The sequence below is a fragment of the Gadus morhua genome, chromosome 10 (assembly GCF_902167405.1).
Source record: "Gadus morhua chromosome 10, gadMor3.0, whole genome shotgun sequence".
NCBI lineage: Eukaryota > Metazoa > Chordata > Actinopteri > Gadiformes > Gadidae > Gadus > Gadus morhua.
Window position 1 is genome coordinate 6,382,896 of NC_044057.1, and position 17,032 is coordinate 6,399,927.

At 44.1% G+C, this 17,032-nt stretch overlaps 1 protein-coding gene across 1 annotated transcript; it reads right to left on the reverse strand.

Annotated features, from left to right (window-relative positions):
* Positions 1 to 374: 374 nt before the first annotated feature.
* On the reverse strand, positions 375 to 7,643 carry LOC115551916 (uncharacterized). Its single transcript, XM_030367524.1, has 11 exons — positions 7,555 to 7,643; positions 7,264 to 7,421; positions 4,912 to 5,058; positions 4,406 to 4,579; positions 3,989 to 4,153; positions 3,241 to 3,559; positions 2,617 to 2,999; positions 2,231 to 2,452; positions 1,680 to 1,913; positions 1,080 to 1,205; positions 375 to 698 (listed from the first exon to the last, which is right to left on the reverse strand). The coding sequence occupies exons 1-11, from the start codon at positions 7,598 to 7,600 to the stop codon at positions 624 to 626; spliced, it is 2,049 nt and encodes a 682-aa protein (XP_030223384.1). The 5' UTR covers positions 7,601 to 7,643; the 3' UTR covers positions 375 to 623.
* Positions 7,644 to 17,032: the final 9,389 nt, after the last annotated feature.

The following is a 17,032-nucleotide window of genomic DNA, read 5'->3' on the forward strand; positions in this document are numbered from 1 at the left end:
CCATAAGGAAGTTGAATACCGTTATCCAAGCAAATATCCGGCTCATGCTAATTGTTTCAACCTGCCCCTAAAGCGTGAGAAGATAACAATTATAAGTTTCAAACGGAGAAGAGCAGCGTATACAATTTTTATTTATTTTTTATAGGACCGATAACTCAGTATGAGGTGTGTGTGTGTGTGTGTGTGTGTGTGTGTGTGTGTGTGTGTGTGTGTGTGTGTGTGTGTGTGTGTGTGTGTTTGTTGTATCTCGCAAGCATGAACAGGCAACAAACTCCCAGATGCCTTGAGTAAATATGTTAATGCTTTGGCCTATAGCTCCCCGTACCTCTTTGCCACATAGACGGACATGGCAATGCACATGTATGAAAAGCACAGCTTAAATGACTGATGTAGTTGTAGAGTTCCCACCACCAATTTTATTTGAAACGGCCTCGCAACCACAGGTCCTCGAAGCTAAATGCCTTTTAACATTGCCATTTAGAGTCTTATGCATAGTATAGAGAATTCAGGGGAACATTTATTTTAGCACAATAATTCATTCCAAAAATGTACAAAATAAATCAAGGTATAAAACAATAATAAGAAAAACAATAAATGCAAGTTATATACAAGCAGTGGCGTGCTTATTTTCTTTTGCAGGTGAAGAGCCGGCGAAGCCAAGACCACCTCCTCTTTTTCTTCTTCACCTCCACAGTCTCCTGTTGAGTAATAACAAACAAAGAACATTAATGATCAATCTGCAGAAATAATATCTTCCATATTTATGTACGATATACAATATAATATAGCTTTGCTTTTTGGCTATGATGGTGATGGATGAATATCATCCATTTGCTTCCCTTCAGTAAAAAAAACATAAATTGGTATGGTTCTAAGTAACAACTTTTTTGGCATCATATTATCACCCATATGTAAAATCGTTGCTTTTTGCATCATGTACTGTTAGACTGAAAGGACTCAGCCAGAAGGCAGCTCTCTGTAGGTTATACTTGGGAATGTCAGGAACCTTTGTTACTGTAAATGACACCGCGTTGTGGCCTGTGTGATAGGCTGCTACTCTAGTTACTAAGATGACTGACCTTAGGGGAGGTGACCAACGTTGTGTCTTCCCCATGGACGTGGAGGCACTCCTCTGCTCCCTTGAAGTCATCAGGGGGATTCTGGGGGTCCGGGTCATTAGGGGCCAGCAGGGCTTTCTGGGGGTCCTGTTCAATAATAAAAATAAGAAACATTAAAGTTCCCGGTCACCCTAATCCGAACGGTCAACAATCAAAGTTTGATGAGTATTTTGTATATTTGCTAATCATACATTTCTCAAGGTTGACTGGCTGTAGAAGTAATAATGTTTGAATAGTTAAGACATCTACCGGGTCCCAGCAATACGCAAGCGAGTGTCATAGTGTCTTTGTTCAGCATGCTGTATTGTCTGTTTTAACGTAATGGATCATGTAATGAAGCACACACACAAATCAGGCAACGTAAGGGCGTTGGATGTGCGTTGAAAGCGGTTCCGAACGTGTCAAGACAGCCAGTAAGCAGACATTGAACATTCACAAACAAATTATGGTCTGCTCATTTTAGGAAATGTTTTCATTTTATCTTAAACATTTCTTTGTGTGTTGCCCACCACGTCAGGGCTTTTGTGAAGGACTGTTACACCAGGATCTGAGATGACTGACCTTAGCGGGGGCCAACAACTGTTCCCCGTGAAGACACTCCTCTGCCTCATTGTTGTAGTCAGGAGAGCTCACAGAGGTCTTCAGGTGATCAAGCACCACTGTGGCGATCAGGGAGCAGGCCAGCAGGGTGTTCGGGGGGTCCTTCATGAGCCCGTCCCTGGACAGGCACACGCCGGGCAAGGCCTCTTTCAGCCTATCCTCAAGCACCCAGCGAAGCTGCAGACCCAGTTTCTCCTGTTGAATGACCTCACCTTTAATCCTTCTATCCGAATTATAAAATCACAAGTATTCTATGCATTTGACCAAGTCCTCCTTTCTACATAAAACAGGACCACAATATACTGTACATCATTAAGTCATGTTTTATGAATTTTATTACTTTTCTAAGCAAATTGACAACTTCACCTTGCAGGCATTTATTAAATTAGGAAACCATGCAGGTTAACAATGCATGGATGTGATAGAGAGTGAACCGTTGTACTTTACAGTTTCTGTCCTTTTTAAACAAATTGAATTTGTTGTTTGGTTTTATAACTAAACCTAAAGCAGACCTCCTGCACGGGGTCCTTCAGGCGCTCCAGGGTCCGCTCAAATCCAGGGTTGTCCTGGTTCATGGTGGCCTCCTCCTGCAGCAGGAGGTGGACTTCCCGGACAACCAGGTTCTGGAAGGCCCGGTACCGGTCGATGTGGGACGGGGAGGACATTTCGTCACGGCCTCTGAACAGCTGGGCCACAATGAATCCAACGGTGGACCGCTGGATCACAACCGGGTCCTGTTTTACAGAGGAAGACACCTGGACTGCTTAGCCTGTCTAAAACCAAATCAGTGGTTCAATACTACATTGATTTTATTATCTCGTGTTCTCCAGCTGCTATTATGCACATGTATGTGGTGCTAGACTTGCAGTCTTGGTTTGTTGTGTCATGATAAACCTACGGTTGTGGAGACGGAGTTAGACTCTCCGTTCTCTGGCTGAGCTGCTGGAGGAAGGGGATCTCCAGTGACAGGTCCACAGCTACTGTTCTCCATCACAGACGGATCACAACGGCTGTGGCTGTCGGGCTGCTCCTTCTGAGGGGCGTCCAGACTGGGGTTCAGAGCGACAGGGTCGTCAGCCAGAGTGTTGCTGAGGACGGCTACGTCCCCTCCTCTCAGGTCCTGCTCTGCGGTGCTCATCGGTGGGAGAGCCCTGCCAAAGAGTTTGCCGTGTTGGACCCACGTGCCAAACGTCCCGTAGAGTTGCTCCCTGAGCTGCTCAGGAAGTCTCTGGCTGAGCAGCTCTTCCTCCATCTCCTGCTCCTCCTGCATCACCCTGGGAACTGAGAGGAGAACAACAAGAGAGTCAAATACATCAACGCATGAATACAATCCAACACATTGTCAAGGGCTCCTCGAATGGTGCAGAAATGAATTTCACTATGGTAAGTATTAAAGAGATGTATTCTACAATTGCTAAAGTTGTTTAATTAAACTGGCGTAACAAAAATTGCCTTTCAACTTCTTGAATTTCTTTGAATAAGGATTTATTAATAATTAGAACACTTTGTTTGAAGCTGTTACCTTGGGTGGGGATGGAGGATTCCTCAGGGCGGTCTGAATGGTACCGGGCCAGCAGGGCCTCGACAACCTCCCACAGGATGGAGACGAGCACATTATGGCCCTTCAACAGAGACAAGAGAGAAGACGCCCTCAGCCAGTGCTCCTCCACCATACATTCATCGGCAACCAATCCTACCTGGAGAGAGGACCCCAAGGACTTGGTAAGGCCGCAATGCACCAGCATGGCAAGCCTCCTGATGTCCCAGCACGGACAAGGGAGGCTGGTGTCCACGGTGATGCCGGGCATATTCCTTAGTCTGGCCAGGATGAAACAACTCATCTGGGAGAGAAAGGGAAGGAGAAGAGATGGAGGGGACTGGAGGGTTTAAGAATTGAAATGAAAGATGGGACAGTGAGGCAACTTTGTTTTTATTTATATAGCACTAACAAAGAAGAGGGAGAGAAGAAGAAAGGCAGCAAACAAGTTTGGAGCAGGACGTATGGTTTTGTACGACACGTATCAATATCTACAATTATCAGCAGGGTCGACTGAAGCACCTAATCTAACAGTAGCATGGGTAACATACTAACATACTATATATATTGTAGAAGTGGCAGTAGTCGTAGTAGTAGAAAGTAGAAGTAGTAGTTGTAATAATAGCAGTTGAAGTAGTAACAGTAGAAGTAGTAGGAGTAGTAGTAGTAGAAGTAGCTGTAGTAGAAGCAGTAGCCCTAGCAGTAGTTGGAGCACTACTGTTACTAGACCTACCTTGAGAGTGGTGGTCAGGAGCGTCTGCTGGTTCAGCGGTCTGTAGCCCTCGCCGTTCAGGGGCTGGAGCCTCAGTACCAGCTTGACCATGAGGTCGTCCACCAGGTCGCTGCTGACGGTGAGCATGGAGCCGGGAGGCAGGCTCTTCAGCGTACACTCCGTCCTCTGGACGGATGCAATATATAAAATATATGGGTAGCTTTTATTTCAAAAATCCTTACTCAACCCGGATGAATTTCATCTTTTGGATCCTAATTATTTGTATTCAGAAGTATTCATGTTGTTTATCGTATTATTTCTAAGCAGTATCAGTAAAAGTGAACTATCGCTTTCATTAGCAAACTTTCAAACAGATTTGCAATACGATTGGTGCCAAAAATGAAATGCTACTATGTCCTGCAAAGCCCTGTCACTGACCAGCAGGTCCTTCTGGCTAGGTGCTAGCTGATCCGGGACCAGCCCGGCTATGCCAGTAGCCACCAGGTAGACGGCGTAATGCTGGAAGATGTGTGGCGTGGTGAGCAGAGCCTTCTCCAGACCGTTCCAGGGGATCAACTGTTTCTCCAGACGAGCCATGATGTATTTAGCCAGCTGGAAGAAGGACCCAGAAGGCATGCTGCCACTTAGCATTCACACAGGACCTATTTGTCATTTTGATGTTATGTTCCTCTGTGAAAGCATTTGGTTAATTTGCCAATTGATTCTATGGGTTGAATTTGTGTTTTGCACAGTAGGGATGCAAATGACAACATTAAAGGGTCAAGCAAACATTACAATATGGAAATTAAGTATGTTAAAACACTGCAAAATGTGTTATTTAACTTTGTGTATTCAGAGTACAAATCAATGTTTTCAAATCTGCTTTTTTCTCTTAAAAAACGTATAAGTCACCAATATGAAGCATCTTATTCAACAATAGAGACCTGGTGATGAGCTATGGGCTGCAGAAGACAGTTGGCCTGTTGCCTGTCCACCCTCACCCTGACCCAGGGGAAGGAGGACCGGAGGAGGCGGTGGACCTCCTGGAAGATGGTGAACCACCACACAGGAGGGTGGGACCCAGGGCTGACCTGGAGAGCACAACAACAGTAGACACCTGTTTAGACCGTCTGTGGTAGACACAAGTCAACCTGGGGCTTCAGGAGCTGTTGCAGAGCTCCTCCGCAGCTTTGATGGAAAATGAGCCTTCCTTTGAACCACAGCTACCTGGCTCTAACTGAATACCTCCTGCCATATCTCAGTGAATGACTCTATCGTTGCCACGATACTGGATTCTCTAACTTCGATACAATACCTTGAAAAAAACGATATGGGATACTATTTTCCATACCAGGGGGAAAACCAAAGAAAATCCCATACCCAAAGTAAAAAGAGTATATTTCCACAACTGCAATGGCTATAATATGTCATCATGGTGCGCAAAGAAAGATTCTTGTGCAAGTGAAATATTCAATGCGGATACAACTTGGTTAGAGTGAATAAAGCTGGAACACAGCTTAAGTGGAAGATTACATTTCCACCTGAAATAATTATCTGTTGGTCATTATCAGTAGGTAGCCCTGAAGTAATGTGAGACACAAACAGTTAGATATCATGAGAATCGAATGTACAATTTTCACAATTTTGACACTCACAAATACACCAGATTCCCAGCAGATGGCGATGAAGGGCATGTATTCTGATTTAAGGAGATTGTCCTATTTCCTTATTCATTGATTGTAAAAATCATCATGTTTAGTTGCAAACCAAGACACTGGATTATCTGTTATAGTGGTTTTATGCGATCAAATCAAACTCAAATTCGTGAACCTAAACAACAAAGGTAAGACATCATTTTTGGTTGTTAAACGATAAGGGGAAGTATTTTCTTCAGTTGTTATTTGCGAGCAAAAGCAGTAATGAAACACAAAACCTTCTTCTTGCATATGTACATTCGTTTTTGACAATTCTAGGGTATTTGCCTCAAAGTCAAAGTAATTCTAAAAAGCACTCCTGCCGTTTTCTTTCTCTATCGAAAACCGGTCACGGAGTCTCTCCGCTTTACATGCTAGCTGTTGAGTTATGGCCAACTTTTAGCTAACACCGTCGCACAGAGCATTGAGATATTCATCTATTTTTAAAATCTATATTTTTGACAACAGTACTGTACAGGCCCTGACCAATTTGGCGCCAAGATTTTTGCTGGCGCCCCCTACCCCTTTGGATCGCACAGTAAATTCGACTACCAATGTCATACACTCAGAGAAGCTGCAAAGCTTTGTCTTTGAGACTCTTTTATTTTAGATAGAAAATTAAACGCACAAACCAAGTAACGAGCAATGAATCATAAATACACTATAAATAAGGTATGCACAAAATACTGCAAAGAAATGCATGATGTTTACTAAAGGCATTCATAAGCAAAATAATAGATATGAGTTCAGATTCTAATTATTGTAAATACAATTAAATGTAGGATGGTTATCTAGTTTGGTTCTCAAGCACTCAAGTGAAGTGTAAAAAAAATACAATCATATATTATTATATGAAAGATATGGGAAATGTAAGATATGCAAACCACAAAATATCATCCAAATCAGCTTGAGAATAAACACTGCTCCAACAATGGTTACTACAATGCATTGGATAATTTAAGGATAATACCCCCAGTTTACTGTGGGTTACAAACTGTTATGGACCTATGTACATAGCAGACATGTTTTGATTTTCATTGAAGCGTGGGGGTTTGGATTGAGCAGCGGACCAGCTAGGTTGAGAGCTGCCATTCCTTTTATTTTTTAAAAACAAACACTGCATGACCAGTTAACTCCGGTTAAGTTGTTTACACGTTGCTTGGCAACGCGCTACGCCCTGATTTACTAAATAATAAAACCACATTTAAAACCAAATATTGCTTCGATAAGTCAATAAATTAAATCAATAGCCATGTATTAAGCAGAGTTATGTATAGGGAACAGTTAGCTCCAGAGAAATAAAGATAGAAAGGTGAACAAGAGCCCGACAAAGGGACCAGTTGGCTATATAGCCAGCAGGGCCTACATCAAAGATAAACAAAATAGAGTTACTGTATTTCTATAATAATAATATATATTTATATATATATATATATATATATTTTTTTTTTTTTTTTTTTTTTTTTTTGGCGCCCCCTGCGGATGGATGCGCCCTTAGCATTCGCCTATACTGCCTATGCCCAGGGCCGGCCCTGGTACTGTAGACAGACACTGTCTGGGACAGTAGCCTACTGGTGCCCATGGGGCCGGGGGTCAGCTTACCTGAGTCAGCAGCTGGGAGATGACTGCTCTGAGGGAGGAGCCAGACACCACCACCCGCCAGGGCGGGGCCGAGGCAGGGGTGAAGTCGACAGCGGCCTTGACCTCAGAGTTGGACGTCCGGAGGGAGGGTCCAGGGTCCGGTTGGGCTCCAAGATGACCTGAAGGCCAATGGAATTACAAAGTTTAGTTTTTCCAACATACATCCTACCCTCCAACTTCACAGCCCTTGTTGAACTGGCTCTTTGAGGTAATGGTACAGCTGATAAGTTGAAGTAAATAACAAATATTTACCTTCACAGGGTCTTGGAGAGGGTGGTGAGACGACAATGCAATGCATGTTGGAAAAGCAGAAGCCAAAAAAACGCACAGAGAGAGCAGTGAAAAACACGACGTACTTGCACGGTACCAGGTAAACTGATGAAGAACAGAGCCACGGAAACCAGTCAACATAGCATATGAATTCCATCACTGGGCATGGTGACATCATGTCAAAGGGCATGATGGCAAAAAGTGTGAGCGTCAACAAGTTATGTTACCATAGTGACAATGATGCACATTATACATTTTCAAATCAAATCAAAATCAAATCAAATTTATTGTCATTTTGTTGATTGAACAAGCAAACGAGAAGGCGTTTTTTCTCAGGGATCAAGATCAAGTACACACACATTTCAAACAAACGTCCCAATGATGAATAAATAAATAAATAATAAATAAAGTCCAGTGAGAAGATCTAGGACGCTGGGGCCTCATTACAGAAGCTTCCTAACTCTGAAATCCTATCCTATCTTGAGATAGGAATTTAACCATTACAGAACTATCCTAAGTTAGGAATTTCTAAGTTAGGCTCCCTAAGTTAGGTGGCCATACACCCTGTCCTAAGTTCAAAATAACTGTAAATAACTGAAATAACTGAAAAATGGCAGCAGAACTGCTAGTGGGTCTGCTGTGTGACAATGAAGACGAGGACGAACATGAAAACAGAAACGTGATGACTGAAAGGCTACTGAGACCGCATAATGACGCGTTACATTTTCCGGACCATATTTTAATATCACTTTATCGCCTGCCAAGACAGTTAATTTTGAATTTGGTGGAAGAATTACTTCCTGCTCTGGAGAGGCCTACAAGGAGACATGGAGCCTTGCCAGTGGTTGTGCAGGTAACAAATGCTCTACGTTTTTTTGCCAAGGGGGACTTCCAGACTGAGGTTGCAAGCCTGTCTTCGGTTTCACAGCCATGTATTTCACGCAATCTCAGGGAGGTCACCAATGCCATCTGCAATCTTGCAAAGAAATACATTCAGTTTCCTCGTGGAGAAGAGCTGCAGCAGATTAAGGAGGCTTTTTTAAGTCAGAGTGGGATGCCAGGGGTAATTGGGCTTATAGATGGGTCACTTTTCCCCATCAAAGCTCCAAGTGGCCCAACTGAGCCGGCTTATGTGTGCCGTAAGGGATACCATGCCATCAATGTTCAGGCCATAGGGGACCAAAATATGGTTACACGGCATTTGTTGGCAAAGTGGCCTGGATCCACCCATGACTCTTTCATATTCAACACCAGGTGGGTCCCATAGACACTAACATAAATAATTGTTTTACCTGCTTTATTATTAGGCTTCACTCAAATAATCTTTAATATATTCAATATGTGCATCTACAGTGATATCAATGCATACCTGACTGAGGGCAGGGGAAGTGGATGGCTTTTGGGGGACTCGGGATATCCCTTGAAACCCTACCTAATGACACCAGTCATGAACGAGTTTACAGAGGCAGAGAGGAGGTACAATGTGGCACACAAAAGGTGCCGTAGCCGTCAGGAGAGGCTATATGGTATATGGAAAGGAAGGTGAGACATATACTGCTTTGGTGCATTCAATAGCGTAGATAAGGAGTGTGTCGTAACCCCTAAGAAGATAGTGTTACACTATATACTTCAAAAGCAATGTAGCAAATGTATTTATTTAAAATGATTTAATAATATTAATATGGACTATAACATCACACCAAAAAGGAAAGCATTGTAAGCAAACAAACTGATTAACTTTTGATGTTGTAGATGGAGATGCCATGATATGAGTGGGGGATATCTTCAATATTCCCCTGAGAGAGCAGTGATGTTCGTGAAGGCCACTGCTGTGTTGCAAAACATATGCAGGTTTGCTAATCTCCCGGACCCTAAGGACGTCCCGGCCATGGTTGAAGATGAGGAGGAAGGCCATGATGGCATACATGATGGTGCACAGACTGGTAGAACTGCCAGAAACAATCTTATTGCACATTATTTTAGATAAGATAATTAAAAAGAAAACATACCAATTTAATGTAAAATATTTAATTCAATATAAAAAATAAATTAACAGTTTAACTCAATCAAACTTGAATAAGTGTACAAATTATTTCACTTCATTGTTCAAATAAGTTCACAATATTGTTCCCGTGGTCAATAAAATACTCCTTCATGAATTCAAATTTTTCTTTATCCAATTTCAGTCTCTCCTTCTCAACATTTAGTGTCTCTCGCATCACCAACAGCTTCTCCTTCTCCAACTCCAGAAGCTCCTCTTGTAGGCTAATGTGTTTCTTCTTTTTAGCTGTAGAGAAGAATTTAAACTGTGAATCAAGACAATTTTCCTTGAACAGTAGCCTTCCTATTATAAACCTCAACTGTTCATAAATGGAGTAGCTACAGTTGAGACAGTGTCGTTGTAAAAATGCACCTCATATTTATCTAAATATTTAAACAGTGAGCATCAACTTGCCAGGTGATGGGATAATTATTGCTGTTGGCAGAGTCCTGCTGTCACACTCTGAATCCATCAACGTCAGTATGACCTCAGTTGATTCAGACACCTCGGCACTGACGTTCTCAAGGATCTCCTCAGGCAGGCCCACCTCTATGCCGGTTGAAATGCCTATACACAAATGATTTCATGTTAGGGGGGTTGTCAGCGTTGGCTTTTCTTTTGCTGTTTACTGGTCCATATTCTGTATTTTGTGGTCCAACAACTATCTTTGTCTATATAGCTTCTAGTTTAAAGTGAGACGTCAGAAATCAAAACGAGGCCATGGTCCAGATGAGGCAGAAACACCGGGGACATTCCAGTTTGGATATTAATGTGATTGAAATATCCAATGGGACAGGCAATTAAAATCTGGGACGTCTGGTCGCCCTATTCTAGTTAGGGTTACTATTGAGCTCCTCAAAATCACTTATCGACAGCGCGTCTAGTTGTTACATTTTAGATTAACCGTTAGTTGCTACACCGTAGCACTATCAGTACACCGCCCCCAAAATGTGGACACTGACACTAGTTTATACAAATTCTGTGAATCTGTGGTCCACTCGTTAGGTTTATGCCAAAATCTAACCTTAGTGCTAGCGTTCTTGCCTTATGTATTGGTGAAGTCAAACTTAAACATAATCCGCGGTTGCTAAACTAGATAGATAGAAGCGTTGAGCTGAACTTACCTTGGGTGTAAACTTGACCCATGGTGGCCAGGATCTTCTCCTCTAGCATGGTTATAGGCTTCACTTCTGGCATACCAGCCCCCGTCTTTGCCTGGTCCCTCTTCTGTAGCGTCCCTCTGGTCTTGGCGTCACTCGCTATGGTCGACCACTTTTTCTTTATACTGTCCACCGTCCTCAGTACCCCACAAACCGCTGAGACAGCGTCCGACACCTCTTGCCATCTGTTTGCTTTGATCCGCGACGTTAAATTTGGGGAAAATTTGCCGAATAAAATACTTTTCCTTTCGTCCACCACCTGAACTAATGCCTCCAGCTCGTCGTTGGCAAAGTTAAAACCCCTCCTCTTCTTGTTTTCCGTAGCAATCCCCGCCATGACCGTACTACTGCTACAAGCTTGCCGTTATTATTAACCGTTATTATTGCCGTTATTATTAAGCCTTATATCAATCTCGTGCGCATTATGTGCAGAACCAGACATCACGTGACGATTGCCGATCGAAAAATCGGATTAAAAGAACAGTTAGGATCACCTAAGTTAAGATAAGATAGGAGGCTAAAGATAAGATAGGAAACGGCCAACAGGTTAGGGACTGCTTCTGTAATAGGAAGTTAGGGTTTTTCCTATCTTTGAGTCCCTAACTTAAGTTAGGATGAGAAGTTAGGATTTTTCTGTAATGAGGCCCCTGGTGCATTGAGCATCCTGACAGCTTGAGGCATGAAGCTGTTCCGCAGCCTGTTGGTGGAGCATCTTAAGCTGCGATAGCGCTTCTTGGTGGGTAGGAGCTGAAAGAAGCTGTTCAGAGGGTGAGAGGGGTCTCTCACTATTTTCTGGGCCCTATTCCTGCAGCGGCTTAGGAATATGTCCGGCACAGAGGGAAGTGAGGCTCCAATGACCTTTTCCGCTGATCTCACCACTCTTTGCAGGGCCTTTTTGTCCGCCACACTGCAGCTGGAGAACCAGGTAGGGATGGCGTACGTCAGCACACTCTCCACTGCCCCCCTGTAGAATGTGGTGAGGATACTGGGAGGTAGTGGGGCCTGATGGAGTTTCCTCAGGAAGTACAATCTCTGTTGGGCTCGCTTCACTAGCCCAGTGGTGTTTTTGGACCAGGAAAGGTTATCAGAGATCTGTACTCCCAGGAACTTGATGTTCTCCACCTTTTCCACTTCACGATTACTGATGCAGAGGGGTGTGTGCTTAGGTTGTGATCTACGGAAGTCCACGATCATTTCCTTGGTCTTTTCCGCATTGAGCACCAGGTTGTTGTCTCTGCACCAGCTCTCAAACAGATTGACCAGATTGACCTCCTCTCTGTAACAGGATTCCTCATTCCCATGAATGAGACCCACAACTGTAGTGTCATCTGCAAACTTTACAATCATGTTGATCTTGTGCCTTGGCACACATGGGTCATGGGTCATGGGTCAGCACAGCAGTGTGTACAGCAGAGGACTGAGCACACATCCCTGGGGGGATCCTGTACTCAGTGTGATGGATTTGGAGATTTTTTTCCCAACACGAACTGACTGTGGTCGCTCCAACAGGAAATCCAGTATCCAGTGACAGAGGGTGGGTTTTAGGCCCAGGAGGAGAAGTTTATCCATCAGTCTCTGCGGCAAGATGGTGTTAAATGCAGAGCTGAAGTCAACATACAGGATTCTAGCATAGGTGTCTCTCTGTTCTAGATGGGTGACTACTGTATGCAGGGTGGTGGATATTGCATCCTCTGTGGAACGGTTTGAGCGGTAGGCATACTGATGTGGATCCAGTGATGCAGGTAGGCTGGATGTGATGTGTGGTTTGATTAACCGTTCAAAACAGTTCATCACTATTGGGGTCAATGCAACAGGACGGTAGTCATTCAGACAGGACACAACAGACTTTTTTGCAACTGGAACGATGATGGATGTTTTGAAGCATCTGGGTACAGTGGCTTGACAGAGAGAGATGTTGAAAATGTCTGTTAGAACATCTGTCAGCTCATCAGCACAGGCTTGGAGCGCCCTCCCCGGAACATTGTCCGGGCCGGCTGCTTTCCGAGGGTTGATCTTGGCCAGGGTTCTCCTGGTGTCAGCTGGGCTGATGACCACAGGTGGCTGACCGGATGGAGGGGAGAGTCCAGTCCCCCCTCTCATTGGCCCTCCTGGTGCCTGAAACCGGGCAAAAAAGTAATTGAGTCTGTCAGGGAGAGAAACATCACTGTCCTCAATCCTCTGCCTGGTCTTGTACTGAGTGATTTGTTGAACCCCCTGCCACATTTGCCTGGTGTTTCCTGTGCTACAGAGGTTCTCCTTTATTTTTCCCTGCATGGCGTCTTTTGGCTGCTCTGATCCCTCTGGAGAGAGCTGATCTGGCTGAACAGAGAGCGGCCTTGTCTCCTCCACTGTACGCAGCATCCCGAGCCTTTAACAGCTGACGTACCTCAGCAGTCATCTAGGGTTTTTGGTTGTTCCGTACTATATAGGTCTTCATCACAGTAACATCCTCTGTGCACTTGGCAATGTAGCTCATCACCGTTTCAGCATATTCCTCAATGTTAATATGATGCTCACCCTGAGATTCTGCTGTTTTAAAAATCTCCCAGTTAGTGCATTTAAAACAGTCCTGCAGCGCTGAGACTGCTCCATCTGGCCACACCCTGATGTCTGACTGGGTTGCCCTAGTCCGTATCAGCCTGGGTTTGTAAGCTGGAACCAGCAGCACAGATTTATGGTCTGAAAGGCCAAGATGGGGTTGAGGAATAATAATAATACATTTTATTTATAACGCACTTTATATCAATTCAATGATCTCAAAGTGCTACAATGCACATTAAAAGAAAAGAGAAAAATGCAACAAAATAAATAAATAAAAATAAATGAATAGCAGTTTAGCCAAAGGCTTTTCTAAAAAGATGGGGTTTTAGGCCTTTTTAAAAATAATCCACAGTCTGTGGGGCCCTTAGATGGTCAGGGAGAGCATTCCACAGACTAGGTGCAGCTGAGCAGAAGGCGCGGTCGCCCATAATTCGGAGCCATGTCCTCAGAAGCTGAGGAGGTTGGCCTGTCCAGAGCGGAGATGGCGTGAGGAGGAATGGGGGGTGATGAGTTCTTTGAGGGGGGCAGTGCCATGGAGACACTGGTGGGACAGAAGGGAGACCTTGAATTGGATCCTGTACTGGACAGGAAGCCAGTGGAGGGATTTGAGGATGGGTGTGATGTGGTGGTACTTCCGCACCCCCATCAGGATCCCGGAAGCACAATTCTGGATGTATTGCAGCCACTGGATGTTCTTTCTGGGGATCCTGATGAAGAGTGCGTTGCAGTAGTCCAGCCTGGAGGAGACAAAGGCGTGGACAAGTTTTTCGGAATCGGGGAGAGTGAGTATGGGGCGGAGTTTTGCAATGTTCCTGAGGTGGAAGAAGGAGGTTTTGCAGAGATATTGAATGTGGGCCTCAAAGGTCAGGTGAGGATCCATTTTGACACCAAGGTTAGTGACTAAGGATGAGAGTTGGATGTCATGGCCGGAGAAGGTGATGTTGGTGATTCTGGATGACCGGGTCTGGTGTGGAGTGCCAACAAGAATGGCTTCCGTTTTTGAGCCATTGAGCTGCAGGAAGTTAGCCGCCATCCACAGCTTTATCTCCTCCAGGCAGGTGGAAAGTGTGGATGGAGCTGCAGAGGGGGTTGGGTTTGTTTTGATGTAGAGTTGGGTGTCATCAGCGTAGCAGTGGAAAGGTATTCCATGCCGGCTGATGACACGACCAAGGGGGAGCATGTATAGCGTGAAGAGGGTGGGGCCAAGGACTGATCCTTGAGGGACACCACAGGTGACAGAGTGCGTCACCTGGAATGGCCTTATATGCCTCAGCAATGTTGGAATAGACCAGGGGCCGTATTCACAAAGCATTTTATCTTACCGCTAGGAGTGCTCCTAACTCGCCCTGAAACATTTTACACAGGAGGTTTTTCTTAAAAGTTATTCACAAAGCCGCAGAGACCTACTCTTACTAAGGATGAATCACTAAGAATGAACTAAGAGTGACGCGCCGTAGCTATGGATTACTTCAATTCTCGTGCACGAGTTTAGAAGCGGTCAGTTCGGTGATTGCTTGTTCAGACGAGCCCACTAAATCACAGAAAAACAAGGAAATAGCCTAGGCTAGAAATGAATTCCTATTAAGTAGTTATAGTGCAGTTAGCAGAATACACGCATGATGACAATTTTGTGCAGACCACGATAATGACGTTGTAGCCTGCACGTTTAAGAGAGAGAGAAAGCAAACGATAAAAATACGTATAATTTAATAATTGTTATGAACTACACAAGTGTTGACTGATTTGTGCCAAGGTGTTTACCTAAAATGTGTTTTCAAAGTGATCCCTAAATGCCAGTCCACTCGGTTCCACACGGCCAAATTCATTGGTTGTGTAGAATGGCACATACCGTGATTACTGTGCATGCCCTCTCTGGGGTGAGGCGTATTTCGCCGTGGAGGACATGAAACCGACGTTTCATCTGCCCAATTCCTCTCTCCACAACATTTCGTGTATGTTTGTGTGCTCTAGCATATATGGAGGAAATCAGTAAACAATAATAAATATGGATTCAACAAATAAAACGCGTCAAAGAGCCAATACGATGTGTTTTACGCATAGGACTAAGCGTAATCTGCGTAATCACTTACATGTTATACTTTAAATGTGCTCCCGGTTGTGGATTGAGGTAGGGCGTCTAGAGCCACGTCTTGCATGGATTGTCACCCAGCAAGTGACACCCAACTGGTACATCTCAAAAAGCTGCCTCAGACCGCTCACCATTGAAATGCGCAAATCATGGGTAGCTGAAGATCCAGTCCACTTTGCAACAACATCCAGTAGGCTATGTTAAAATTTGCATTAAAAACAACCTGCGTGTTGATGGAATGCACTTTCTTCCTATTGACGAACACGTCCTCGTCTTTTGATGGCGCAATTATTTTTATGTGCGTCCCGTCAATAGCACCGACCACACCGGGCATACCTGCAATTGCCATGAAGTTGGCTTTGATCCTGTGTAATTGTTGAATGTCCAAAGGAAAGTTTATGGCACGGCTAACTGATGGTTGCGATATTTTTAAATCGTCGGCATTGCATTGGAGTCCTAAATTTAAGAGTGACACGCCCATTATTTTTAGGAGTTACTCCTAAATTCGCCAGTTAGGACCTTTTAGCCCTAAGATCCTTTGTGAATACGGCCCCAGATCAAGTATATTTTCTCCTCTGGTTTTAAAGTCCACATATTGCTTGAATCCGGGGAGCACAGTCTTTAAGCTAATGTGGTTGAAGTCTCCTGCAACAACCACAAAGCTGTCAGGGTGTTTTGTCAACAGTGCGCTGATGACGTCATACAGGGGGCGGAGTACTTCGTAAGCATTGGCGTTGGAGCAAGGGGCTATGTAAACAGCTACTACAATCACACTGGTGAATTCCCTTGGCAGGTAGAATGGCCGATCACTATTGAAAATTCAACCAGTTCAGAGCAGTGTTGAGCCACCAACGTAGCGTTTACACACCAGTCTTTGTTGATATAAATGCATAGCCCCCCGCCTCTGCTCTTACTGGAACTCGCCGCGTCTCCGTCCGCTCTGAAGAGTGTTGTTCCCTCTAGCTGAACAGCCTCGTCCGGAATGTTTTCATGTAACCTGGGCCTCGTTTCCCGAAAGCGTCGTTAGCCGAAGTGGATCGTGAAGTGCGTCGTAAGGGCATCGTAGAGTTTTCACCGCGTTTCCCGAAAGCATTGTTGGTAACGAACGTCGTGAAAACGCTCGTAACTAACGAGTACTCCAGGGGTACTCGTAGGACGCTAAGAGCATCGTTAGCCTACTATAGCCTCAGTGGCGTCACCATCGGACATTCCGTGTATTGGATGCGTTTTATTAAAACGCATTGCACCTTTATGTTCTTAGTTTGGTGATTAATAAAGATTGTTAATTAATTTACTATTATTATTCTACTACTATTATTTATTTAATTATTTCTTACGGCGACCGTAAGAATAGCAATTATAAGGAGTTTTCTATTGTTACGGTTTTCTTTTGGACTAAATGGTAAGGAATATGCCCGGCATCACGGCGTGGACACCAGGGGCCGTATTACAGAAACGTCCTATCTTAAGTCCTAAATTAAGATGGGAGAAGTGGAGATAGGATTTTTCTCAATTTGGTATTACAGAAACATATCCTATCTTAATTTAGGAATCCTATCTTATCTCAGGTTAAGATATCCTAAGTAGGCGATCTAGCATCGACATTCAGCTTTTATGTCTGTTACTTAG

Bases quoted from the DNA above. Each gene is read 5' to 3' on its own strand.
- LOC115551916 (XM_030367524.1), bottom strand. From the start codon at position 7,600: ATGCATTGCATTGTCGTCTCACCACCCTCTCCAAGACCCTGTGAAG. The intron at 5,059-7,263 runs GTAAGCTGACCC...TGTGCTCTCCAG, and splicing joins TCTCCCAGCTGCTGACTCAG to GTCAGCCCTGGGTCCCACCC. The intron at 4,580-4,911 runs GTCTCTATTGTT...TCCTTCTTCCAG, and splicing joins AGCCCATAGCTCATCACCAG to CTGGCTAAATACATCATGGC.